This window comes from Aplidium turbinatum, chromosome 4 (assembly GCF_918807975.1).
Source record: "Aplidium turbinatum chromosome 4, kaAplTurb1.1, whole genome shotgun sequence".
NCBI lineage: Eukaryota > Metazoa > Chordata > Ascidiacea > Aplousobranchia > Polyclinidae > Aplidium > Aplidium turbinatum.
In genome coordinates, this window is record NC_137475.1 from 5,947,775 (window position 1) to 5,973,953 (window position 26,179).

Here is a 26,179-nt window from a genome sequence, read left to right on the forward strand (position 1 = left end):
CTGTGGGCTACTAAGTGGAAAATAGTTTATAAACCACGATCAATTGCGTTCACAAGAAGATAAACTTAAAAACGTAAACATTATGGAGAAAATATCCTATGAAATTAGAGAACAACAATAAATAGTTTATCATAGGCCCCCCTGCACATGCATGACATAAATTTTATTGAGAAATAATTGAATTGGCAACTTTAATTTTATAATTTTCTGTTTCCAGTTTGCACCTCTTTGCAAAATGCAAACCAGTAATTGTTTGCATTGATTCATTCGTTGTCTGCTCTCAGCCGACAAATCTCATCGAAGGTGCATTGCCGAGAGGAGAACTTGTATTGACTGTGTTTTTCGAATAAAAAGTAAAAAGCAACTAGAACTTCAATACATCAGCAGGGGCAAAGTAATTTTGAAGCGATCTATGCTAGGCCACAAGGTTTTGGTCAGGCAGAACAGGTGACATGGGTATTGGGTACGGTAGCACAAACATTTAACAGTGTTAAAACAAGTTTTAGTTAAATCAGCCATAATGTTATTGCCTTAGAAGAGAAGTTGTTTAGTGCAACTGTTTTATTTGCATACCATGCAAACAATCAATCTTTCAGCTTTCAGTCTCTTTCAGCTGTAGATGCCTTGCCTCCTTATCTTCAACAATAATAAACTGCATTTTGGTTTATAACGTTTGCCGCTATTTAATCAGACTAAGCCCGACTTCTATACTTAGCCTACCATACTATCAAAATTGAGCCTACTTAGTTTGCTATCTTCACCGAATTATAATTGCATCTGAACAGTAAGTTAATAATTTGCATTATTTTTCATTCAGTATAATAAGAATGGATGTTGTGGACCCCAGCAGTGTGCACAATTTGGACCATGCAAGGCTAAAGTCATACTTAGTGCAATCTGTTGGGATTGGAACTGTAGCTGATCAGCTTATTGTGAAGCAATTCAAGTATATGTGATTGTTTGTAGGCTTCGTTATAGGCTAGTCAAAGTGTTTTGATAGTCTTTTTCTTCGTCTCCGACTTAACAATTCTTTTATTGTTTATTATTATATATATATAATTATATATGACATTAGTCGTAGTAATTTTTATTATTATTTGATTTTATTAAAAAAAAATCTTCTGATTATCCCAATAAACAGCCAGATTTTTAATAAATATGCTACCGGTAGTGACTGTATTTGGTGTGATTTGGTGAAGTTATTTCTATAGATAATAGAGGTACCGTATCCTATAGTACAGTAATTACTAATTATTCAGAGGTATTATAATGAAAGGCGGCTATTGTTGCTGTAAAATCATCACACCAGGGTTTTGTGAATGCTTACCATTGTTGTTCTAATTGTTCACCTTTTGCGGTATTAACTAGATCGCCATTGGCATCACACTAGTGTAGTACGGGTCTGCTACTATTCGGCGAGTCCGATTCGGCGAGTTCCCTATTCGGCGAGAGCCTTTTTCGGCGAGTGCCCTATTCGGCGAGTTTTTGAAATTTTATGTTTGAAAGGGAATTATCGGGTACCCGTAGCCTAATTATAATTGCCGTTTTTACATCGTTAAACGTTAAAATCGTGCAGAAAAGAATAAAAATAAAATGTTTGAACTATTAAATTAAAATTCGTTACGTCAGTTCAGTTGTTTTTATTTCTGACTATCATGTGAAAAACAATACACGTCAATATAGCAAAGGTAGAAGCGACAAAACGCAAACGTTAAAACGTGCTTGAATTCGTCATGTCAGTTGAGTTGTTTTTATTTTTGATCATGTTATCAAAAACAATTTACGTCAACATAGCAAAGGTGTAGAAAAAAGTAGAAGCGACAAAACGCGAACGTTAAAACGTGCTTGTGATCGAAGTAAGTTATTGAGTTGAAAGAAATTTGGCACGGTCGCAACACCTTAAGAAAAATTTACAAAATGAAGGGAAAATAAAAAAATAAAATGTTACAAAAAAAAAAATCATGTTTAATGTCTATAAGTTAGTACTTTTGAATAGTTAAAATGATTAGTTTGGATCAACAAAAGCTTGGATTGAAAGGAAATTATCGGGTACCGTAGCCTAGTTATCCCAACCAGCAGAAATTGCCGTTTTAACGACGCTAAACGTTGAAATCGTGTAAAAAAGAGAACTTTGCTGACGTTGAAACTGGGAAACATTCACAGAAGCCCTTCGATTTGTTCCAAGAACCCATTTAGCCTAACAGTTCATTTGTACATTGATTCAACGTCTGAATACATTATCTTAAAAATGCATAATCTTAAAAATGCAACGTATCGAAGGGCTACTGTGAATGTTTCTCAGTTTCAACGCAGGCCTTAAAACTCGTGTTTTTTTCCGGCAGCCATCGTGGCCTACCGAGAGCTCCTTCTCGGCGGCCAAATCTGCGTGCTTGGAGGCCAAAATACAATAACGATAGCACAAGTAAGTAGCATTAAACTTGCAACAATGTTAAAATAATCACTTAGCGTTGTTGAAGTCTGGGCGACGTCCTGCAATAGAATCGTTGTACACACATTAAATGCTCTATCGGGATTGTAATCCGGTATTGCGGGACCATCTAACGACCCTAAATTGTTTTAACTGCTCGCAGCTCAGTAAATTGTTTCAACTGCATACCGCCTTTCATAAAACCTGACCATTTATATCGTTATGATGTCACCATTGAGGGTGTGAAGTTACTAACCCACAGCGGGGACATTTTATTCGGTGAGTCCGATTCGGTGAGAGCCTTTTTCGGTGAGAGCCCTATTCGGTGAGTTTTTTTTTTTAAATTATTGCGCGCCGTAGCCTAATTATCATTGCCGTTATAGGGTTAGGGGGTTGGGGGTTTTTGGGGTTGGGGGTATGGGGGTTTTTGGGGTTGGGGTTTTTGAGGTTGGGGTTTTTTGGGGTTTGGGGTTGAGGGTTTTTGGGGGTTGGGGTTTGCGGTTTTGGGGTTAGGGGGTTGGAGGTTTTTGGGGTTGGGGGTTTTTGGGGTTGGGGGGGGTTGGGGGTTTTGGGTTTTTTTGGGGTTTTGGGGTTTTTGGGGATTTGGGTTTTTTGGGGGTTTGGGGTTTTTTGGGGGGTTGGGGTTTTTTGGGGGTTTGGGGTTTTTTGGGGTTTGGGGTTCTTTGGGGGTTTGGGGTTTTTTGGGGTTTTGGGGTTTTTTGGGGGTTTGGGGTTTTTTGGGGGTTTGGGGTTTTTTGGGGGTTTGAGGTTTTTTGGGGGTTTGGGGTTTTTTTGGGTTTTTTTGGGGGTTTGGGTTTTTGGGTTAGGGGGTTTGGGGTTAAGGGTTTTAATTAGGCTACGGTACCCAATAATTTTCAAAAAAAAATTCAAAAAAATCACCGAATAGGGCTCTCACTGAAAAAGGCTCTCACCGAATCGGACTCACCGAATAGTAGCAGACCCGTTTTACCCACGGATGTCAACTAACAAAGTTCTCCTTTTTAACAACGATTTAATGTCCGACAACATTGAATCGATATAAAAACGACAATATCGCCAGCCGATGTAAATTAGCACTTCGGATTAACACTTCGTTAAAATAAACATTCGGGAATTGCAAACAAGACTTCCAGCGCTGGTGCTCGCAGCTGAATATATTCAATACAACAGTAGTGATTCTGACGCGCTGACCTAATTCTGCGTCACTCTTTGATACTACATATTTTCGACATTTAATCCACGATCATTCTATTGCAAAATTAAATAATTGAGAAACCGGCGGCCGAACTTGGCCGACGGAGGAGGTAGCACAGGCGGTCATTCAAGCACTACTTAGCGGCCATGGCCGCCGGCTGCTTTAAGGCTTGCAACGTATCCTAGTCATCAAAGTTCTCTTTTCTACATGATTTCAACGTTTAGCGACGTTAAAACGATAGGCCATACATTTGGTTAGCCTTTTCATTCTGTTACTACAATGTAAAAATGAACTGTTAGGCTAACTGGGTTCTTGGAACAAATTTTTGCTGGTAGGGATAACTAGGCTACGGTGCCCGATAATTTCCTTTCAATCCAAGCTGTAGGCCACACATTTGTTGATCCAAACTAATCATTTCAACTATTCAAAAGTACTAACTTATAGACATTAAACATGATTTTTTTTGTAACATTTTCTTTTTTTTATTTTCCCTTCACATCTTAAATTTTTCTGAAGGTGTTGCGACCGTGTCAAATTTCTTTCAACTCAATAACTTACTTCGGTCACAAGCACGTTTTAACGTTCACGTTTTGTCGCTTCTACCTTAAAAACAACTGAACGGACATGACGAATTCAAGCACGTTTTAGCGTTCACATTTTGTCGGTTCTACCTTTGCTATGTTGACGTGTATTGTTTTTGATATGATAGTCAGAAATAAAAACAACTGAACTGATCTGACGAATTTTAATTTAATAGTTTAAACATTTTATTTTTATTCCTTTCTGCACGTTCAGCGACGTTAAAACGATGTGAAAACAGTTAGGCTACGGTACCCGATAATTCCCTTTCAAAAATAAAATTTCAAAAACTCGCCGAATAGGGCACTCGCCGAATAGGGAACTCGCCGAATCGGACTAGCCGAATCGGATTAGCCAAATCGGACTCGCCGAAACGGGCCATTCCGAGTGTAGTACAGCACTGATGTAAGTGAGCTTTTAAACAAACAGTGTTACGTTTTGTCACCTTCAACAATGAGAAAGTATGTTTCGTAGACAGGGGTGACTTGGGACACGTGGGTGACTTGGGACAAAATTTACTACATCACTTTGAGCGCCGAACACTCAGTTCAACTTCTACGCAATGCTGCAAAATTTACACCACATATGTAGGCTACACATAGTTTCTGCTTAAGTGAGTTTAATATTCATATAAAAACTAAGTTTTCCATGAATCTGTGCTAAGTTTTTATTTTTTTGCTTTTGAGGGTACCTGAAAAAAATTTATCAAGTTCGCCATATTGCCTTGCATGAACTTGGAAAAGTGTACTGTATATTGTTTTTGTAGACTGTATAGTTGTGAAACCATCACTGATACTCAAAATGTTTAGAAAATATTTTTAAGGTGCAATTTTTACCGCCAAACTTCACCCACGTGATCATGGGGTGACTTGGGACAGCTACTCACTTTCACACTGATCACAGAATTAGTCTTAGGAGTAGCAACTCTGTTGAAATAGCAATTATTGCCAAACTGAATATTAATTTCTTGAAACTCACTATTATAAATGGGAATGATTCATGAATTCCTCATGTTCAAACTGGCTGACATCATTTTGCAATTACTGCAGGTGTTCTCTTTTGATTCTAGTTGCTCGTTTCCATAATTATTCTTCTCGTTGTCGTATTTTACAAGCAGGTTTATGAAGCAAATATTGTTCTTGAACTTAAAAAGTATGGGAGAGTATGGGAGTTTGCATATTGAACTCATTGTACAATTGTGATATTTTTTATTGTACAGTTCCCTTGTAATAAATTTCAAATGCAAAAAATTGTTTTTGTTTCATCTCTGTTGTAAATTATGATCTTTTTATGGGGTGAAGACTTGATGCAAATTAATATTTGGTGTTAGTGTGATTATGACTGATTTTGTCAGAGTCTTGTTAACCTGGTTTTCCTAATCTGCAACTGCAGTGCAAAAACGAAAAAATAGGATATTTTGTGTCATATCACACAGTTCTGTGTACAGTATGTGTGTGCTTAAAATTAAAGATCATTCTTTTAATCAGTTTCTTCTGGTGTTAGTGAATTTAAAAAAAAGGCATTACTGTCCCAAGCAACCCCATCCATGTAACTGTTCTAAATCTGTTGTTTTTAAAAGTCACCCCCACCCGGGGTGACTTGGGACAGGCATGTTTTTTTTAAAAAAAATCTTGGAATTGAGGAAAACATTTTTGATCCATATTTTTTTGTACTCACTCCAGTCTGACTCATACAATGACCTATGCTGGGGCAAAGCACAAAAAGACATTGCTTGGATATTTGCAATCAAAGTTTAAAACTGTCCCAAGTCACCCCCTTCCACGGTTAAATTTTAACAGACCTTTTTGGAATTTAACTGTCTTTTAAAATGGGCTTTGCCCTACAAGCATAGTTTGCAATTCAGAAATTTAATGCAAGTGTTAACATAATATCTATATCCCATATTACCATTGGCCTCTTGCTTATTGTTTCTATTTTAATTATATGAAAGCATTGGACAGTCAAATCCTACGTATTATGTCAAACTTGGAAATAGAGAAATGGTGCTTCGAAAGCGACCGCCTGGAAAGTTGTTACGTGGAGCACATCAGGTACAGTACTGCATTGCAAAGTAATCATTTGAATGCTAATGTCAATGGCATAACAAAAGTATATTGCCATATAGAGCATGATACTCCTTGCACAACTGGAGTAAACTTGACCTCTGGTTACAGCAGAAAGTTGCTTGCTTGTGAGGATAGGGAGGAGTTCCCTAAACTTTTTCAAGGTTGACTTGCACCGCATTATAGCCGCTTGCTCACACCCCCCTCCAGAAGACATGGTATCACCAAGGTAGCAAAAGTCAACTACCACGTCAAGTGTGCCACCTTCAACCTCAACCTCGCTTACCGGCCTGTCACCTATTGGTCTTGTTGTGCCCTGACAGCGTGGGCATGAGTAGTGTGGGTCCGGTCTGAGTGACCCTTTAATTCCACTACGCTTTTTGTGGGCCCAGTGGGAGCAATTGGTGCAAAAGATAGAGTTTCTACCGATTCCACTTAGGCATACTGAGCAAGGGTGCTTTCCTGATCTTCTTGCTAATGCTTTATGAATGTAGAAAATAATTTTGTGCCTCAGTGACCTCGAGAGTGACAATAAGAGGAACCTCCCACTTTTGAAGAGTAATGGAGATAAATGTGCCTCAACCTGATCTGTAATGTCATTTGACCTCAACTGCTAAAAGCATAACTAAAGTTAGACGTATTAGTTAGGTAGTATTTCTGCAAGTGTTGGATGGTGCAATAGATAAGGTGCTTGCATTCCTATAATGCTTATAAAACATGGTTTGACACCCGTCTTGAGTTGGTTGTTGAATAGCACCGCTCTACCCTGGAAGGCATAATAAACTGAATGAGTTTAATTGCTGAACAAAAGCTAACTGAGAGAAAGGAACTGGCCACCCTACTTTCATTAGTACCAATTACCAGTGGCCAGAGGTGGGCAGTAACTAGTTACAAAAGTAACTAGTTACTGTAACTAGTTACTTTTTGAGTAACTGTAACTGTAACTTCGTTACTATTTTGCAAAAGTAACGAAACGCGGTAACTAGTTCCTATTTTAGCACTTTTTCAACAGTTACAGTTACAAGTTACTTTTGTATTGAAATTTCAGTTTTTAATTGCCGTTTAGTTCTCTGCACGTGTTTGTGTCTTGCTTAATGCGTGTTTGCTGCGTTTTGCGCAATAATGCATTTTTCTCGCAGATATATCGGCGCAGCACTGCGCATGCGCGGTTCTACTTTTGTTTTGTGGTCTGGTGGAGAAGGGTTGCCATATTGGCGAACTTATCGCCAAAGTCCAGAAATCTGGCGATTTTTTAAGACGTTTAGCTTCATATTTATGATTTGGCTCTTTTTTGGCGATTTTTGATACCTGATTTGGCTAAATTAATAGTTTTTGGCGATTAATCAATATGTACCAAAGACAGGCAAAACACAACAATACAACAGGGTTGAGCATTATAATAATATATTTTACATATTTACAAATGAGTTTAACAGTCAAACGTTTTCGGTTTAACTTAAGCCCTCATCAGGAACCTGAAAATATTTATAAAAATGCAGTAAATTTCAACTTCTTGAAGGTAACTAACTAACTGACTATAAGCGTCAAGAAACACGCAGCGATTAAAAGCAATTGTTGATGCTTATAGTCAGTTATACTTAGTTATCTTCAAGAAGTTGAAATTTATTGCATTTAGTGTAACGCTTGCAATGCCTCTAAAAAGATTGTCTGACATTAAAACCAGCAACAGCATTGCTGTTTGCTTGCCGTTGGTAGACGTTCTTGTGGAAGCAATACAAACCAGATTTGGTCATAGGTTCGAGGACAGCGACTTTCAGCTTGCGACTGCATTCCACCCACAATTTAGACTTATCTGTGTTTAATGCCTGATCATTAAGCGACACTGCTGAATTGAAGACCAAAATAAAACAGAACATGCTTCAAGCAATTGAAGAAGCAAACTGCTCTGCTGAAGAGGGGAGTAGCAGCGACACTGAAGTGGATGGTGGTAGATAGAGCCACGGAAGACTTTTTGCACCACTTTACGCAAAAACCAAGAAAAGAAAGCAATGCGCGTTGAATCTGTTACAGGAGTATTTGGAAGCGGACTCTGAGGACAAGTTAAGCGGATCCAGATTCACAATTGGACCGATGAAAAAACTGTTTTAAAAACATAACACTCCCATTCCGTCAAGTGCTGCAGTAGAAATATTGTTTTCATTGCAGCACTTGTTCATCACCAGACTTTACTCGTTCATCCCCGACGCTGACACACGCTCCATCGACCTGACACTACCAAGACAGGCATGGGTGCGCCTCAACCGTCTCTGTACGGGCGTCGGGCTTAAATGGCCTCTTCCTCCTCCTGTGAATGTGGTGCCGAGGAACAGGCCGCAGACCACATCATTGATTGATTGATTGATTGATTAAATCTTTATCCTCGGACTGAGAAAGCTTCTTGCAGAACTTAATCCTGGCAGTTTCGCATACTTGTAGACTAAAGGCTTTAAATCACTGACGCAGGCCCGGTCACCGAGATTGACAGAGTGAAGTTTCCGATTGTTGAAGTCTTGTTGCCGGGAAATTATTCCATCTATTAAACCGCTAAATGGAGAGCAGTCCTTAACGTGCGTTGCTCAAGCGCAGGCCCTGAGAGTCGAACCAGTGGCGCTTGATCTTAAAGCTTCTTCGTTCCAGAAGTGACGCGCTGACCAATTGAACTATCGGGGCGGACATCATCAATAACTGTAACTTCTTCAAGCCACCTACCGGAGTGGAAGGTCTGCGTGTCATGAATGATGAAACCAAAGACTGGCTGCTCTCTAGTAGCCTTCCAGTGTAGTTCGGAAACATCGTGAATCTGGGGCGGTAAAAGGATAGACTCTCGGTCCCAGAGGCTCACACGACGACGGCGATTGGGCAAGAACATTTTAAAGCCCAACAGAGCAGGCCTGAGTGACGAGCACTTTGAAATGCTCGTATTTCTCAAAGGAAATAAACATATAAGCCACTGAGTATTTTTTTTTAAATAAAACCTTGTTGGTTTTGTACTTGTGCTGTTATGTTAGCATGGATGGCTCTAACATTGTATATCAAACATTGCGGTTAAACTGGACTTGCATGCAGAGCTGGCCAGGTGCAGAATTTTATGTTCAGATTTGTGAGTAACTGAAAGTAACTAGTAACTGTAACTAGTAACGGTAACTAGTTACTTTTTAAAATCGGTAACTGTAACGGTAACTCAGTTACTATTTTGGCCAAGTAACTGTAACTGTAACTCAGTTACTTTTGAAAGTAACTTTGCCCACCTATGCCAATGGCTTAGTAAAATTAAAGCCATATCTCCTTATTCCATGAGGTTCAGTAACAAATGTGGGATCTTTACCTACTACAGTAGTACTAACCACATCACTGCAAATATAACCATTTATCTTCCAAATAACTTTTGACAAATATATTGTTTATTTATAGGTTGATCGAGAGTATCGAGTTATGAAAGCTGTTTACTCAAAAGGATTTCCTGTCCCACAAATGATTCATTATTGCTTGGACAAAAATGTAGTCGGCACTGATTTTTATGTGATGGAATTCATGCCTGTAAGTTAGGGTGGCCAAAAAAAATGGAAATTTTTTATTTTTGTTTGCACACCCTCTCATTTGAGGAGGATTCATGAAAAAATGACACTGTGAAAATTTGAAGTGAATCCGACAAGAGGAAGTGCTCTCCCACCGACCTCAAAGTTTGCTTTCTTTGGCATAATTCGTCAAAATTCCTTGAATATGTGACGTAATTCTTTTTTGACTTATTTACATTGCAGTTGCAGCATTTTTGTGTAAACCATTGTTTTACTCTGAATTTATGATATAATAAGTGTTTCCACATGCAGAAAAACAGAAATAATACACAAAATAGATCACATTAACAAGCGTTTGGTATGAAATAAAATGCACTAAACTTTAGCTAAAACCGCATAAAAGTACGTTCACCAGTCACGATCGCAACACTTCATGTGACAACACATTGCCCAGAAATTGCAAGAGAAATGTTTGTAAAGAGTCAAGCCATTGGTTGACTTTATTGCACTTGTTGGAAGCAGCTTTCTGTGGTGCTTGACCACTTGATAGAGGAGCTGGCGCTGTTGTTCATTTTTTGTATGGACTTCATTGAAGTCAGTAGCTAATTTGACTGCCCGCTCTGCACAATCATTGACGGCTTTGAGATGACGCCAAACTTTGCATGCTTCTTTATAATCATCACGATCACGCCATGTGTCAACAGAAGCAGTGACTCGAAAAGGTTAAGTGAACGCTATGTTACAAACTGTGCCAAAGAGAGACGTTAAAACTTGACAATTTTGTTTGGGGCAACACGACGAACATCTTCGGGAAATGGGTCTTTCTTAAGAGCATTAACGATTGCCTTCTTTTCATCATCTGTGTTATTATCACTGAATAAAGGCAGTGCAGCAAGATCCTCACTGATGTACCACAAGCGCAACCTCAACTTTTTTTTGCCACTTGAGAAATTGCATTGTCAACCTCTTTCTAATCCTCTGTGAGCTGTAACATTGCTAGGTCATTTGTAGGGGCAGATATTGATGAAGGTGCTGCAAACCAAAAAGTGGCATAGATGGTAGTAGTTAATATTACTTCATCTGCAACTGTACTGCATGCAAGTGGCAGTGTAATCTTATTGACCTTCATCTCGTAGTAGACGGTGAAGAACCACACCCCATACAGGCAGCTGACATGGCCCTCAAGAGAGTCAACAAATGGACACCCACTCTCTTGTGTTGACTCCCTTGAGGGGCTATGTCAGCTGCCTGTATGGGGTGTGGTTCTACGAGATGAAGATCAATAAGGTTACACTGCCACTTGCTTGCAGTACAGTTCTTGTGAGTGAAAGCTAATATCGCTACCACTGCAAAGACTCACGTTGTTACCAAACTAAAACGCATCCGTCAAGAGCATATAAGAGAATCAAAGCACAAAGGGAGGCGAAATTCAGCTTCCCAGCTGACCTCAGAAGCTGACTTCACCCAGAGCTTAAGTGCATTATTTGATATTGCACATGCTAACTGGGAATGCCGCATAACAATACCAGAAGATTGCCAGTTTTTGATAGACCAAGGTGGTGCATGACAGATACTGATGACAACAGAGGACCCAATGCATCGGCAAGCTGCTGCAAAGTATAGAAAGCGCAAAGATGATGAACAGAGACGCAACGGAAATCGCATTGATCCAGTACCATCAAGTGCTGCTGCTTTCTCATCTGAAAATGATTAGCAAATGATGAAGATTCTTCCAGTGACCCACTGTTTGCACCGTAAATCCAAATAACACCAAAACAAAAGAAAACCCAGTAGGAGCAGCCATTACCAAAACGCTGCATTATCGATAATCCACTGTTTAATGCAGCACTGAACAGAACTATAACATCAAGTCGTCAAGCAATGATGATCGTCACTCCTGCTCTTGCTGCAGCTGGAATTGATATAAATGAATTGACAATGTCACATTCCTCTGTCATGAATGCTCGAAACACCTCATGTGAAAGCCTGGCAGCTGCAGTGCTGCAAAAATTTAAACCAACAGTTACAGTTCCACTTGTTGTTCATTTTCATGGTAAATATTTGACTAATGCCAATGGCACAAAGTGCGAATCTTTGGCCATTGTAGTTTCTGGTATGCATGTTGAGATACTGCTTGGCATTCCGAAGCTGCCTGTTGGAACGGGATCACTAATGGGCCAAAAAGTAGTGGAATTCATACACGAGTTGTAGCAGAGCACTTAGCTGCACTTTGTTTTGACACGACATCAAGCAATACGGGAATCCACACTGGAGCTATCACTGTCATGCAGCAGGCATTTAATCGAAGGCTGCTAGTTCTTGCATGCCATGATCTCAAAGTCGTCAATGATTGTGCAGAGCGGGCACTGGGCAGTCAAATTAGCTACTGACTTCAATGAAGTCCTTACGGAAAATGAACAACAGCGCCAGCTCCTCTATCAGGTGATCGAGCACCACAGAAAGCTGCTTCCAACAAGTGCAAGTAAACGCCAACATGCCAACAGCTCCATTAAATAAAATCAATGGCTTGACTCTTTACAAACATTTCTTTTGCTTTTTCTGGGCAATGTGTTATCACCTGAAGCGTTGCGATTGTGACTGGTGAACGTACTTTTATACGGTTTTCGCTAAAGTTCAGTGCATGTAATTTCATTCCAAACGCTTGTTAATGTGATCTATTTTGTGCATTATTTATGTTTTTCTGCATGTGGAAACACTTATTATATCATAAATTCAGAGTAAAACAATGGTTAACACAAAAATGCTGCAACTGCAATGTAGATAAGTCAAAAAAGAATTACGTCACATATTCAAGGAATTTTGATGAATTATGCCAAAGAAAGCAAATTTAGAGGTCGGTGGGAGAGCACTTCCTCTTGTCGGATTCACTTCAAATTTTCACAGTGTCATTTTTTCATGAATCCTCCTCAAATGAGAGGGTGTGCAAACAAAAATAAAAAATTTCCATTTTTTTTGGCCACCCTACTGTAAGTGTTTTTAATACTACGTCTAGTATCAATGCATATTTGTTAACTTTAATTTGAGAGAAGACATCAGTGCAAGGAATCTGGATAGAATCAACCCCAACAACCGGGAAGCATAGCAAAAGAACTGTCAAAACTAGCGGGGACAAACGCCTGGTCTCATCTATTAAAAAGATGATTTGTTTGAAACTTTAATTCTCATTTTTACAGTAAAATCTTCTAACAAATTCCTGTTTAAAACTAGGGTCGTGTAGTAGCTATCAACATGAATGGAGTTAATCCACACGATCGACGGGAGTGTGTAATGAATGGTGTGCAGGTTCTGTCGCAACTTCATCAAATGGACCCTGTTGAAATTGGACTGCAAGGATTTGGGAAAAAGTCTGGTTACTGTGGAAGAGTGGTAGGTTTTGGTTGCAGTCTTTTCAGCAAATTCGGACAGTTATTTGTATGTTGCTGTATCCTGTGTGTTGAGATGGGACACTTCTTATTTTTTATTTATATTACAATATGTGCAATCTTTCATGAAAGGAGAAACGGCCACTGATACAGACCAGATATAAAAATGTATGGTTTAATGTGTGAGTTTTGTATAATGTGAAAGATGCTTGGTTTTGGACTCTTCAACAACTTCATGTGCTGCTAACGTAATTTGGTGTCTTGTTAGCTGAACACATGGAGCAAGCAGTATTATGCATCTGCGACTGAACAACTACCTGACATGGAAAGGTTAATATCATGGTTGCAAAAGAAGCTCCCTTCAATTTCTGATGAGAGTACCATTATTCACGGAGATTATTCTTTCAATAACATTATGATGCATGCATCAAAGGTAGTTTTTATGCAGAAGTACACTTGTTTGTTTCTTTGTATTCTTCTGATAATAAGGCAGCTTTAATTTGAGGTGATGGGCATCTAATGAATAAATTTAATTACCGTACCGAATTGTTTACTGCATCGGTATTATTGTCAAGTTTGTACACAAGACATGCATGTGAAAATGTTTAATTTTTGTAAATATATATATTATATAAGTGTTATAAACTACATAACAAAACCTTATTGTAAGGTTTAACAAACTAGGAATCTGAACAAAACTACAAGGAACAAATCAATAGTTAATACAACTCTAGAAGTACTAGAACACAAAAGCCAGTACCTCAAACATCGGCTACCTTACACCAATTATGCATTGTGAAATGAAAGAACTTTAAGAACGCAAACAAGCATTTGCAGTGCGTCGCTGCCTGAGGTGAATACGGGCACCGAACTAAAAACTTCTTATGTAACAACAAAAGAGATTTCACAACAATAAATAATTAAATATCGACATTTTTCTGGAATGTCTTGGCTAGACAGTATTTTTGAATGATTGATTTAATTTTATGTATATATATACAAAACTAGGCTGAGTTCAACGATAGAGCAAGAGTTTGCATGATGCATTGGGCTACAGCCGTGTACCACTGTACCATTCAAAGAAGAGTAGGTTATTATGTATGTATGTCTCAATTAGCCTAACCACTCTACAAGATTTTCCATGACAAATATTTCACATGTTTTAGAACACCGTCCTAGCTGTGCTGGATTGGGAGCTGTCTACAATTGGCCATCCACTCATGGATTTTGCTTATTTTTGTTTGCCTTTTCATGCTCCTCCTGAATACTTTGTCCTGCAACAAATTTCCGATGATGCACTGGAGTATGTCATCACTTATCCTCCTATAAAAAAAACATTGGTGTCATATGATCGGAGTGCGTTTGCTTACACTTTGCTGGTTTACACCAGTTGACTGTTAAAACCAAGGCTGTGGAGTCGGGCGAAAATTATATGACTTCGACTCCTCGACTGGCCCACTTCGGACACGTCAAAATCCTTCCGACTACACAGCCCTGACAGAGCTGTGAAATCGGGCGAAAAATATAGGACCCCAAACACGCCAAAATCCCACCTACTCTACGACCCTGACTCCATAGTCCTGGTTGCAACAACCATAAGGATCAAAAAATGTTAAAAATCAAGTTAGTTGATACGTGTTACTACTTTTGATTTACACTGATACCTTGCCAACAACTTGTCATGCGTTTTAAAGATAATAAATCTTGTAATAATTATATACCTTTTTTTTCTAGTACATCAGTCAAATCAGTTAAAATATGCAATTTTTGTTTAGCCAACTGTTCAAAAGCATACCTACTGAAGCTGAGCTTGTGAGGTATTACTGTGAACTTCGTGGCATTCCTTATCCCGTTCCAAACTGGAATTTCTTTATCGTCCTCAATTTATTTAAGTTGGCCAGTATTCTCCAGGTACTTTTTCAGTCAACAAATCACTATTTTATACATTGATTCAACATCTGCAAACATTGAATAAATGTTAAAAAAGAGTGGTTTGCTGGCTAGGTTGAAATCGATCTTAAATTTGTTTATTATACCAACTTTGAATCTGATCGAGTTAGTTACTTGCAAACACCTGTTGATAACGTCGAATGTTATTTTGCTTATCACATTTAAATGATTTTAAAACCGCATTTTTGTAACAAAAGAAATGATGGCTCTGTGCCAGTCTAACAATATTTTGTTTATATCTACTACTTAGTTCGGAAATTTTTTGTTGCAACTGTATGTTTGTTCTAGTTATACTTGTAGCTAAGTTTTGAAATCTAAATCACTAACACTGTACGTAAACCAATATTAACTTGATGCTTTTAAACAGGGTGTTTATTCACGTCATCTCCAAGGAAATGCCAGTTCCCCCGCCGCTGTTATGTGTGGAAAAGGTGTTCTACCATTAATAAAAGCAGCACTAAAGCTGACAGAAAGGTTAGGCATTCACAATGGGTTAATTTGGTTCCCCAGTTTAATGTAGGTCTTTTCATGAAGACTACAGCCAAAATCAAGGTAGCAAACAGGGCCTTTGTCGAGAGAGCCACAAGCTTGTCAAATTATGTAACCACGTCACAGGATCAAACATGATATTAATTTGCGGCACAAAACCAATAATTTCCGAAAAATTAATGCAAATGCAATATGAGCCTTTTCATGGCTGCAGGCATTCAATTTTGTATCACCATTGCTACAATTTCTGATCTGATTTTTGTGGCTTATAGCCCATAGGTGTGCTATAGTTCAAAAGCTTTCATCAATGTGGCAAAGATCGTTGAGAGCTTTTTCTTCATCATTTGGTTAATGTTTAATTTGGCACGTACCGCTCTGGCCAGCGCAAACATCGATTGAGGCTATGGAAAAACTTGATGTTTGAAAAGCAGCGTTCAGGTTACAAAGGTCAGACTGAAAGACAATCATGTTTACCTATCAAATGTTTATTCGCTGTTGTGGAAGTAGAAGTGCAAATGAAGGGGTAGTGGGTTCAAATCTTATTTCAGAGTCATATAATATTTTTATCGGTAATATTTTTATAATATATTATAATAATATTATAATAATATTATATTATATTAATATTATATTATATTATATTATTAATATTATATTTATATTATTATATTTATATTATTATATTATTATTATTATTATTATTATATTATTATTATATTTATTATATTATTATTATATTATTATTATATTTATATTATATTATATTATATATATTAATATTATATTATATTAATAATATTATAATATTAGGTAATATTATATAATATTTTTTGCTCTTATCAAGTGGTATTCGTTTCTATATTTTTAACTTCAATCAGCTGAAGCACTTTGCCTTCAGCTGATTGAAGGCACGTGGTCAATGACAGAATATGCACCATATCCTGTCACGTCATAAGTTGTCAGGATCAAGGTTAAATTAAAACTAGTGAGCAAAATGGACGTTTTTCAAGAATGTGGCTGTTTCAAAAACTTTTTATTTGAAGAAATTTTGACAAGCGTAGAGACTGAGATATCAGCGTCTGCTTCATAACTCAGATATTCACAAGTAGCTCGTTTTTTTTTTTAAATTTTTAAAATAAATTGTAATGTTGATTCCTCTGTGAAGCTGTGTTTGTTCAAACTATCTAAAAATATTCTTCAAATAAATGTTGTGCACTTGAAAATTTCATCATGTTTTTATTCAAAAAGCCGTGAAAATTCAGCTCGAAAATTTTTGGTTAAAACATTGGTATATGCATTGCATACTATATGCCATTCTACATGCTTCTAGAGACTGCAAGGACAGCCAATATTTTCTAATTTAGCGACTTGTCCAACTTTCGATTTTTGTATGGAAATATCAAATATGTAGACATGTTGGCTCTGTTGCATACCTTGTCTTGAGCTTCTGTTAGACTTTATATCACTAATTTTTTTATTTGTTTTCAAGGTGTAGAAGTTAATTTTAATTCTGTTTTAAACAAAGTGAGATGAATCCTCTTGCATCCATGGATCTTTCCCTGTCTCCAAAAGGACAAAAAGTGCTGAAAGAAGTCAAGGAGTTTGTCAAAGAACACGTGGAACCGCGAGAGCAAGTATGATTCCTTTATTATAGTCAGGGGAAAAAAGTCTTGATGGCTAGTGTGGACCGGTATGGTTAGCGAAACACAATTCTCGCTGTTCTATAGTGAGTAGTCAGGTAGTGCTGACGGCAGGAAGATCGCTCCTTCTCAACATAGTCATTTAGAGTTAACTTGGTCACAGTTAGCTGCATTTTCAAAGAAAAAAAAGATTTCGTATTTTAGATAGTTTATTGCAAACGCCAGCACTATTTACTACATACAAGCAACAAACTGCTAACATATTTTTTTTCAGGAATATTATTCTTACCTGAAAAATGCGAAAGATCCGTTTTGTGTTGTTCCTTTAATGGAGACGCTGAAGGTAACTGTCCCAGATAGTACTGTTTAGTAAAGGAATTGTAGTTGCTAGATTACAATCTAGATCAGTGTTTCCCAAACTTTTTTTTAATAGCGCCCCCAAGGACAACGAACAGAGTATCAAACGCCCCCTTCGACAAAAAAAAGTAAAACCAAAGTTATTTTACATTCTTCACAACTTAAAGTCCAACTCTAATGAGATTGGTGCAATGCCATCAGCCTCTTGATATCGGGTTCAAGTTTGGATAGGTGCAATCTTAAGTCTCATCGTCTAACTATGTCAAGACGTTGTCACGGCACTGAAAACACGCTCCACCAAGTAAGAGCTGTGAAAGGCAATGATAAAAACTTTGACCCGATTCCACACGTGAGGGTATTTCTATTTGATTTGGTTCTGTAGCTAGAACGATTGATATGAGATACTGAACTTCGGTTTGAGTGCAAAATCGCTTTGCAATGTTATCAGTTCCTCCTCAAGAATTTTATGTTCGGAAATATCACAAAATGGGTCGATTACCCTGTCAGGGATTTCTAACTGGACTACGTCTTGGAATCGAACTCCCATGTCTTTGTGTACTTCTTGAAGATGATTGTTGTACGTCTCTAAATCAACATCAGGTATGCCTTTGTCACTGGTATCAAGTTGTTGCAAGCTTGAGAATTGGAAAAATTCTCGTCTAGCTAAATTTCGTTGATACAAAACGAGCTTATTTCGTTACCCTAAAGGTATAATTTCAATTCATTAAAATATGTCTGACAAGTAGGCGATATCATTTCTCACAACCAGGACGTCATTCGCGAGGCCAGTGTCACGACTCTGAAGAAATTCCACGATGGTTTCAAACTGTGAATAAACTCCTGCAACGCCATTTCTCTGGGAAAGTCATCGTACTTTGCTGTGGACTAGTAGCCTAAGCGCTCAAAAGCTTCATCATTCTCATTGCACAATCGTTTGAATAAGCGTGTATTTAGAGCTTGCGCTTTAATTTTATTCACTGCTTTGATGACAGTGTTCAAAGATAGATTAAGACGAACGCTAGATCAAAATACTCTCGGATTGTAAGATCGGATTTGCGTCATCGGCCATCGCAGTGCTTCAAATTGTCATGCGTTACGACCTCAACTAACTTGTAAGGCGCTCCGAAGCGACGTTGCCAGCATAAATGCCACAATATCTGCCACAGAGCTCTTATAGTCACCGTCTTCTTTTGTATTACTTTGAAGCGAAACATGACAAACAATGCTTTGCAATCCTCTTCTTGTAACTGCCCGATTTACCTTCAGCGCCCCCCAATCGCCCACTTTATAGCCAGCGCCCCCTTCATGGTCGCAAACGCCCCCAGGGGGGCGCTGGCGCCCACTTTGGGAACCACTGATCTAGATTATCAATTGCTAGATTATCAATCGAACAATAACAATAAATAGCGTGTTTTTTATATAGCTCTGTATCATGGCTCTGTATCCATCGCTGCTGTGCGTTGCTCTCAGCGCTTTACAAAGCAAACCATGTCCATCGGAGCCGAGTAGATTATTATTCTGAATCCATTCCTTTGCTGAGCGCCAAGCAGAAATACACATTTAAAAAGCCTTGTTACCCAACGGGGTAACGAATCTATGCCTATTGTCTGCCGTTTCAGAGTCGGACGCTAGAACCACTAAGCTGCGGAGGCAGTCATACATTACTTAAAATTGTGGTGTATAGTGAATACTCGTGTATTGCTCAGTCCATGATGGGATAAGCATACCAGGCCAGCGTGTTTTTATGATTCTGCTAATACTACAATCTGCTAATACTGTTTCAATGTCTTTTGTTTAATAAAGTTTATCAGAGAGATGCATGATATTTGTCATAAAGCACAATTAGCTCATGCTTGACAATAGATCTAACAATTTCAGAGTTTATCGTTAAATTTTTAAACCCTCAAATAAAATTTGTCTGCATGAACCCCGGTTTTTTGGTGATTGCGATAGACGTTTTATTATGGTTGTTTCAGACAGTTATATGGATCTCTTGTGGCTTATTTCTCAGAAAAATATATATCTGAATGTGCTTGGGTTTGCGAGCCTGGTTGGTTGTGACGTTGCGTTTTTGCGTAAGATTACGTTAATACGTATACGTTACGTTCATTACGTAGAATTACGTTTTCCATTACGTTTACAGGCTAAAGCAAAAGCTGTGGGCTTGTGGAATTTATTCCTTCCAGCCGTGAGCGGCCTGAGTAACGTTGACTACGCTCACGTTGCGGAAATCCTCGGAAGGTCTCCGATTAGTTCCGAAGTTTTCAACTGCAGCGCTCCAGGTGAAATCGATGATAAACCACATTATCAAACTATCTTTCTTGAACATTCTTGATATTTTTATCCTCTACCAATATTTACCCATATTTTTATGTAAATTACCAAAATTAAAAAAAAAAGCTTTTTTAAACTACCCACCCGGGTAGTTATCCACTATAACCCTGATGGAGTCACAGTAAAAGAATCAAACTTTGTTTTTAAACAGTTACGATTGTTTATATACAAGCCTATAACGCTATACATCTCGTTCGGATTGTTAGTAACAAACTGCAAACTGACAGATACGGGCAACATGGAGGTGCTGCACATGTATGGTGATGATTTTCAAAAGCGGACTTGGCTTCAACCTCTTCTAGACGGCAAAATACGATCAGCATTTTGCATGACAGGTAGTTGCAGGATTTAAACTACTTTTTATATTGTTAGCCTTTCTCGGTCGACAAATTAGTCCTTTTTTTTACATCGATTTGACATCTGCAGACGTATAATCAATAAAAAGAACTGATTTGCTAGTTTAATAATCTTGTATATCATATTTAGCATTGGCAGATTATTTTTCTTGTGCTGCATTTTTATTCCTACTATTTAAATGAATAACTTTACATTGATCCAGCATCAGTGCGTGTTAAATTATTTATCGTTAATTACAAGGGGTGTGATGATAATTGTTTAATTACTAGTGACTGCATTCAGAGGCCCCATTTATTGTAGGTCCAAATCAAATTTATTTAAGTTTATGGAAGATTGTAGGCTACTGCAGACCGTTCTGATGTTCGTTTCAGTCTAAGTGCGGCCCTAAAATTAAAATCTCCATTCCCATTGCAGAATTGCTTCATATTCTATTATTTCTGTGCGAAACAAAAGCGTACTCTTCTGTTACCCTGAACTTAAAACTTCTCTCACAGAACCACAAGTTGCTTCAAGCGATGCAACGAACATGGAGCTCGTCATTAAAAGAGATGGCGACTCCTATCTTGTCAATGGAAGAAAGTGGTGGAGCTCTGGTAATTTGTTGTAACTTTTTCAAATGTTATTTGTGCCAAGAACTATTGTTTTTCATTTGATTAGAAGGACTTTTGTAGTTTTTGCTTAGCATTTGTTTTAGTTTTTTGAAAAGCATTTGATGTATTAATGGCTCGTCTGCTGGGCAACAGGTTTTTGACTGGCATGTTAGTTTTTCTTTTGTTAGCCTTCACTTGAACTGTTCTAATGTATCTACTTGACTATACTGTATACACCCTAGAAAATCTAAGTCGCTTAGTCTTGTCATTTTTTTGCATCCAGAGTAAATCATTTACTAATCTTTTATGTTAAACAAGAAATGCTCTAGTTTTCCGAAAAAGCAAAATAAATTTTGGAAAACCTTGAAGAAGTTGCTCAAATTAACTGTCGAAACGTTGTTCAGGAGCCGCAGACCCTCGCTGCACATTCGGCATCGTGATGGGGCGAACTGGACAGTCAGGGACGCTAAAACATAGGAGCCACAGCATGATTATTGTGCCGTTTAACACCCCTGGAGTTACTCGAGTTAGAAATTTACACGTGTTCGGTTATAACGGTATGACGTGGTTTTTAACGTTTTTAGACCTCAGATTCTTATTTTCACCTGAATATAGACATTTGCAGGTTCATTTGTGTCAACTGGTCTCAACCATTTGTTATCACTGGTGTCAACAAACATATCTCAGACAGCAAAATCCGTCATCTTTACATTGATTCAACGTCAATGTAAAAATGACGGATTTTGCTGTATGGGATATTCATTCAAATTAAAACATTTCGTCAAAACACCCTTTTCATGAACATAATCTTTTTTAAGGGCCGGTAAAAAATTGATGATAATAGTCTTCAATTTTGGTCATTTGCCACACTAAGGCAACAGAATTGTGTACCTAAACTTCCTCTACATTTGTTTGAATCAGAAAATTTGCATGTACTACTTGACACACTCACCATGCAGATATACCTTCTTCTAGCATTGTGAACAACTAAACTCTACACTTTACATTGCCACTCTTCAACCCTAAATGTTCCTCTTGCTTAGATGCTCCTCATGGACACTCTGAAATGAAGTTCGACAATGTACGAGTGCCCGCTCGGAACCTTATCTTGGGAGAAGGAAGAGGTTTTGAAATAGCTCAAGGCCGGCTTGGACCTGGACGTATCCATCACTGCATGCGCTCAATTGGTAAGTGATTATTTTCACAACCCAATACCCAACTTGCGACGTAGCGTATTCATTTAAAAAATTTTATTTGAATGAGCTTACAGTAATTAATGGTGACCTTGTGAATGTTGCTTGAGTAGGGTAACCAGAACACTGTAGTAGATATTCTTTTACTTTCGTAAACACTTTAATGCATTTCTATGAGGTGTGGTTTGATCACACGTCTACGTTGTAAAGTTTACTTTTTGTGTCTTGCTTAAGCATTTCAAACAATTCTTCTTTAGTTTTGTCAATTTTATTTTACTTGCCTTAACGTAACCAATATTTAGGAGTCGATTAAAATATTAAATTTCAACATTTCTGTGGTATTTTAGAGTTTTTGACCATTGATTGTATATTTGTGCATCACTTCGTGTTAGAAGTGGCAACCATAATTTAAGATCACACAGTAGTAGGTAGTAGTAGTCCAGTTTTAATCCGGTGATGTCCCCGTTGCCGAGGGTGGCCGGATTCACCTCCAAGTGCCGCAATCGCCTTCACACCCTGCCTCCACATCAGGGTGTGAAGGCACCACTTGTAATTTTTGCAAGATATAATATACTTTGTAAGAAGTTTGAACGGTTGTGCATTGAGTAAATTCAGCCGTAGCTCTTTCAAGAGGAGCCGTAAACATGAGTAGCATATCTTCCATTATATTTCCTTGTCCTAGGTCTAGCTGAGCGATGCATGGAACTTACAATGAAGCGAGCGGCGGAAAGAAGACCATTTGGAAAAAGGATTCTAGAACACGTAGGTGCTTCCATCTGCTTTTCGCAGTAGAACATTTAACATTTACAACCCTAACATGGCTGTATTTTGGGTTTAGAACTATACGAATAAAAAATTGTTAAACTATTTCGCCCTTTCAAATATACTGCCCAAGACTTGTAGTAATAAAGTCACTGTTTCTTAGTTTTAAACAATCGTCTGCTGAGATCTTTTTCTATTTAATCTTTTAATTGTCCGTTGTGGCAATCACAAGTAACACATTTGGAAAGCGTTGTTACTTTTAGCGAAAAAAAAACAAATGTCACATCATCTAAACTCGGTTTTATCCTCACTAGTGGAGACGATATCCCCACTGGTCTTTTTCATGTAGAGATTGTTTTTACCAATTTTTCCATCGCATCATCCTCCATCACTCCCACCTGGTCTGACCTAGAATTTGGTAACAAGCGCACTATGCTCCTGATTGAACAGTAACATCCTTTACAGCAAGTGGCCCAGCATCAAATTGCGGAGTGCAGGGTTGCCATTGACCAGTGTCGGTTACTGACACTTCATGCAGCGAACATGATAGACCATCATGGGGCGAAGAAAGCTATGAAAGAGGTATGCCGTTACAACAACTCAAAGTAATCAAACTGAGCGCAAATGCTTTACAACCTATTGATATATTTTAACTCTATAATACATAGCGGATTGAAGTGGTGCCTAAATTATAGCCCTATTAAATGCATCAATGATTTTAGTTTATCTCTAGTTGGGAGCCGTTTGGCTAGTTGTATTTGGAAAGGAATTTGTTTGGCCGAAGCGAACAATTTTTGTTCATGCAGAGATCTTTCAAACGAAAGTCTTTAGAAACTGAACTTAAATCGGAAGAGAAAAGAATTAAACGTAAAGTTCATTTCGAAAATACTTTTATTTGAAATACCTCTGCTAACCAACTAATGATGTTGAGCAGATCGCCATGATAAAGGTTGCAGGACCCCGAATGCTGTGTGACGTCATAGACCGAGGGATACAGATGCACGGTGGTGGTGGGGTCAGTGACGACTTCCCACTTGCCGCATGGTACGAAGGTTTTCTTATTAAGATTTGTCATTCATTTGTCACTCTAACATTTGTTCCCTTAGCAAGAAGATTTTGCAACAGTTAATTGTGTACCGATTTTGTTCTTGAAATAGTAGTAGGTCTTTTGTTAATTAACGTTGCTGACCTTATTTCTAAATGCTGGGCCATGCGCAGCAATCCAATTCCTTATCATTGTTTGTTGCGCAACAAGAAATCACGATTATTTGGTCACAGTTTGAAGCAAACTAAATACTGGATCTTCATCAGCATCATTATGTGTTCTAGCTATAGAGTCCAACGTTGAAAACTGTACTGCAGATAATGCAGCGTATACTTTCTATTAATAATAGTTTGAATTATTTTGTCCAGGTATGCTGGGGCTCGTTCTTTGCGTTTGGCGGATGGTCCAGATGAGGTGCACTTAAGTTCCATTGCTAAGCTGGAAATAAGAGATCAAATGAGGAAAGCCAAGCTGTGAAGTCATTGCATGACTATTGCTTACTGTTTCAGATAATTACGGTTTGAACAAATGTAATTGGATGTAAGAAAAATAATTTTTGCGAAAGAGCTTTGTCGCTATAGGATGTTTTTATTTTCATAAAGTGCTTTTGCTTTCCATCGTGAAGGCTCAGGCCATAAACGCAGTATGTTGCAATGTGTTTCTCGGCAGTCGAGTGTAGCAGGAACTCAGCGATAGGCACGTATTTCGCCCATGAGGCTGGGCTCATCAGTACCGCACCACTAGTTCTTGTGCGGTACTGATGAGCCCAGCCTCATGGGCGAAACACGTGTCTATCGCTGAATTCTTGCTACACTCGACTGCCCAGAAACACATGTTTTTGGGAAAAGTCTTGATGGCTAGTGCGGAGGCTACACCAGTATGGTTAGCGAAACACAATGCTCGCTGTTATAGTGAGCAGTCAGGTAGTGCTGACGCCAGGGAGATTGCTCCTTCTCAAACATGTTGCAATGTTAGTAAGTTTTTAGTTTTTTCGCAGTGTTTTACTTACTAAAATCGTTGTCTAATGTCTATCCATTGGCTGGTTGCAATATTATCAAACTGTACTGCTTTACAATAGTACGAGCAAGTTAAGAAAAAAAGGTGATTTTTCTATTCGACGCAACTTCTACGGTCTTTTGCCTATTGAAACACTAAAAAAAGATTAGTTCCTATTTGAGAGAATAAAAGTAATGCTGGTATGGTGTCGCCTATGATCTACGCTTTCTATGTTCGTATGATTTCACCGTGTAAACAACAGAGTGAGAGGCACGACTGAAATACTGATCAGGAGTAAAAGCACCAACAAAAATTTGATCAATGACATACCATACAAACACCAAAATGTTTCTGCTTTTCGATCAGGTTTGACACAAAAAGGTGATGATTTTCACAGAATTGTTCATTTTTACATTGATTCAATGTCTGCAGATGTTAGATCAATGTAAAATGGCCAGTTTTGTTTACTGGATTGACCTTGTTTACGGTTGTAAAGACCTTTTTGCGTTTCTTGATCAAAAATTGTCTTTCACTAGTTCCACCTTTTTCATAATCTATGCAATATGCATGCTGTAACTTCGCTTTTTCGTCTGAATACGTTGTTTTTTTTGCATTGTTTCAACATCTGGAAACGTTAAAGCAATAAAGAAGGAACAACGTTTGTATCTGCGTGAACTATTGCTTAACCGCTTGAGTTGTAATAAAAGACGTTAATTTTCAATGCCATTACAATGGGTTCCGAGAATATGGAGCCTGTGGGCAATGAGTGCAGTCGAGAGAGACAGTTGAAGATTTAGGCGGCCACCCTTCTGAGAGATCAAAATTATGATACTTCTGTTAACTAGGCCATTAATTTTTGTCGTCAAGTGCAGCAATCATGCTTACCAAACAGTTTCAAATTAGGCTGCGTTGTTTTGTCCAGTGGCGGCTGGTGAGTCCTAGAAATGGGGGTGCTGCGGACTCCCGTGGTCTATGTCACTTTACATTTTGGATGTAGACACGTTACTTATTGCATGACATATTAAATTGAAGCAGTTTTTTCCAAAGATGAAAAGTAGACCTACCCTAAAAAGTATCAGTTTTTCTAGTGCCTCCCTATTTGCGTTCTTTAACTAACAACACTAATCAGCGAAAATGTAAACTACTAATTGGTTTATTGCGTAACACTTTATTTCACAACGTGAAGGCGGATTCAAACTGGTGTTGCCATTGCGCCGTAACCTGCTTTTGACGTTACCACGACACCAGACAACTATTTATCGCCTTTTCACATTGCCTTTTTGCCGTGTGCTGCTTCAAACAC

General features: G+C 38.2%; 1 protein-coding gene across 2 annotated transcripts; it reads left to right on the forward strand.

Annotated features, from left to right (window-relative positions):
* The first annotated feature begins 278 nt into the window (after positions 1-278).
* Positions 279-25,597, forward strand: LOC145768559 (acyl-CoA dehydrogenase family member 11-like). 2 transcript variants are annotated; one of them, XM_082580084.1, is made up of 20 exons: positions 279-447; positions 818-946; positions 6,154-6,253; positions 9,677-9,802; positions 13,009-13,167; positions 13,432-13,596; positions 14,330-14,466; positions 14,939-15,074; positions 15,481-15,587; positions 17,128-17,236; positions 17,517-17,585; positions 19,743-19,881; positions 20,161-20,268; positions 20,785-20,883; positions 21,285-21,437; positions 21,924-22,067; positions 22,756-22,835; positions 23,301-23,417; positions 23,770-23,879; positions 24,249-25,597. In XM_082580084.1, exons 1-20 carry the CDS (start codon positions 413-415, stop codon positions 24,355-24,357), a joined length of 2,331 nt encoding a protein of 776 aa, XP_082436210.1. In that variant the 5' UTR covers positions 279-412; the 3' UTR covers positions 24,358-25,597. The 2 variants fall into 2 exon arrangements, with proteins under 2 accessions (XP_082436210.1, XP_082436211.1); XM_082580085.1 differs by having other exon boundaries at positions 354-456.
* Positions 25,598-26,179: the final 582 nt, after the last annotated feature.

What these genes read in the sequence shown, in the direction of transcription:
- LOC145768559 (XM_082580084.1), top strand. Translation starts at nt 413, where the DNA reads ATGCTAGGCCACAAGGTTTTGGTCAGGCAGAACAG. An exon ending in AGTTGGCCAGTATTCTCCAG is followed by an intron (nt 15,075 to 15,480) that starts GTACTTTTTCAG and finishes GCTTTTAAACAG; the next exon opens with GGTGTTTATTCACGTCATCT. An exon ending in TCACTGCATGCGCTCAATTG is followed by an intron (nt 22,068 to 22,755) that starts GTAAGTGATTAT and finishes TCCTTGTCCTAG; the next exon opens with GTCTAGCTGAGCGATGCATG.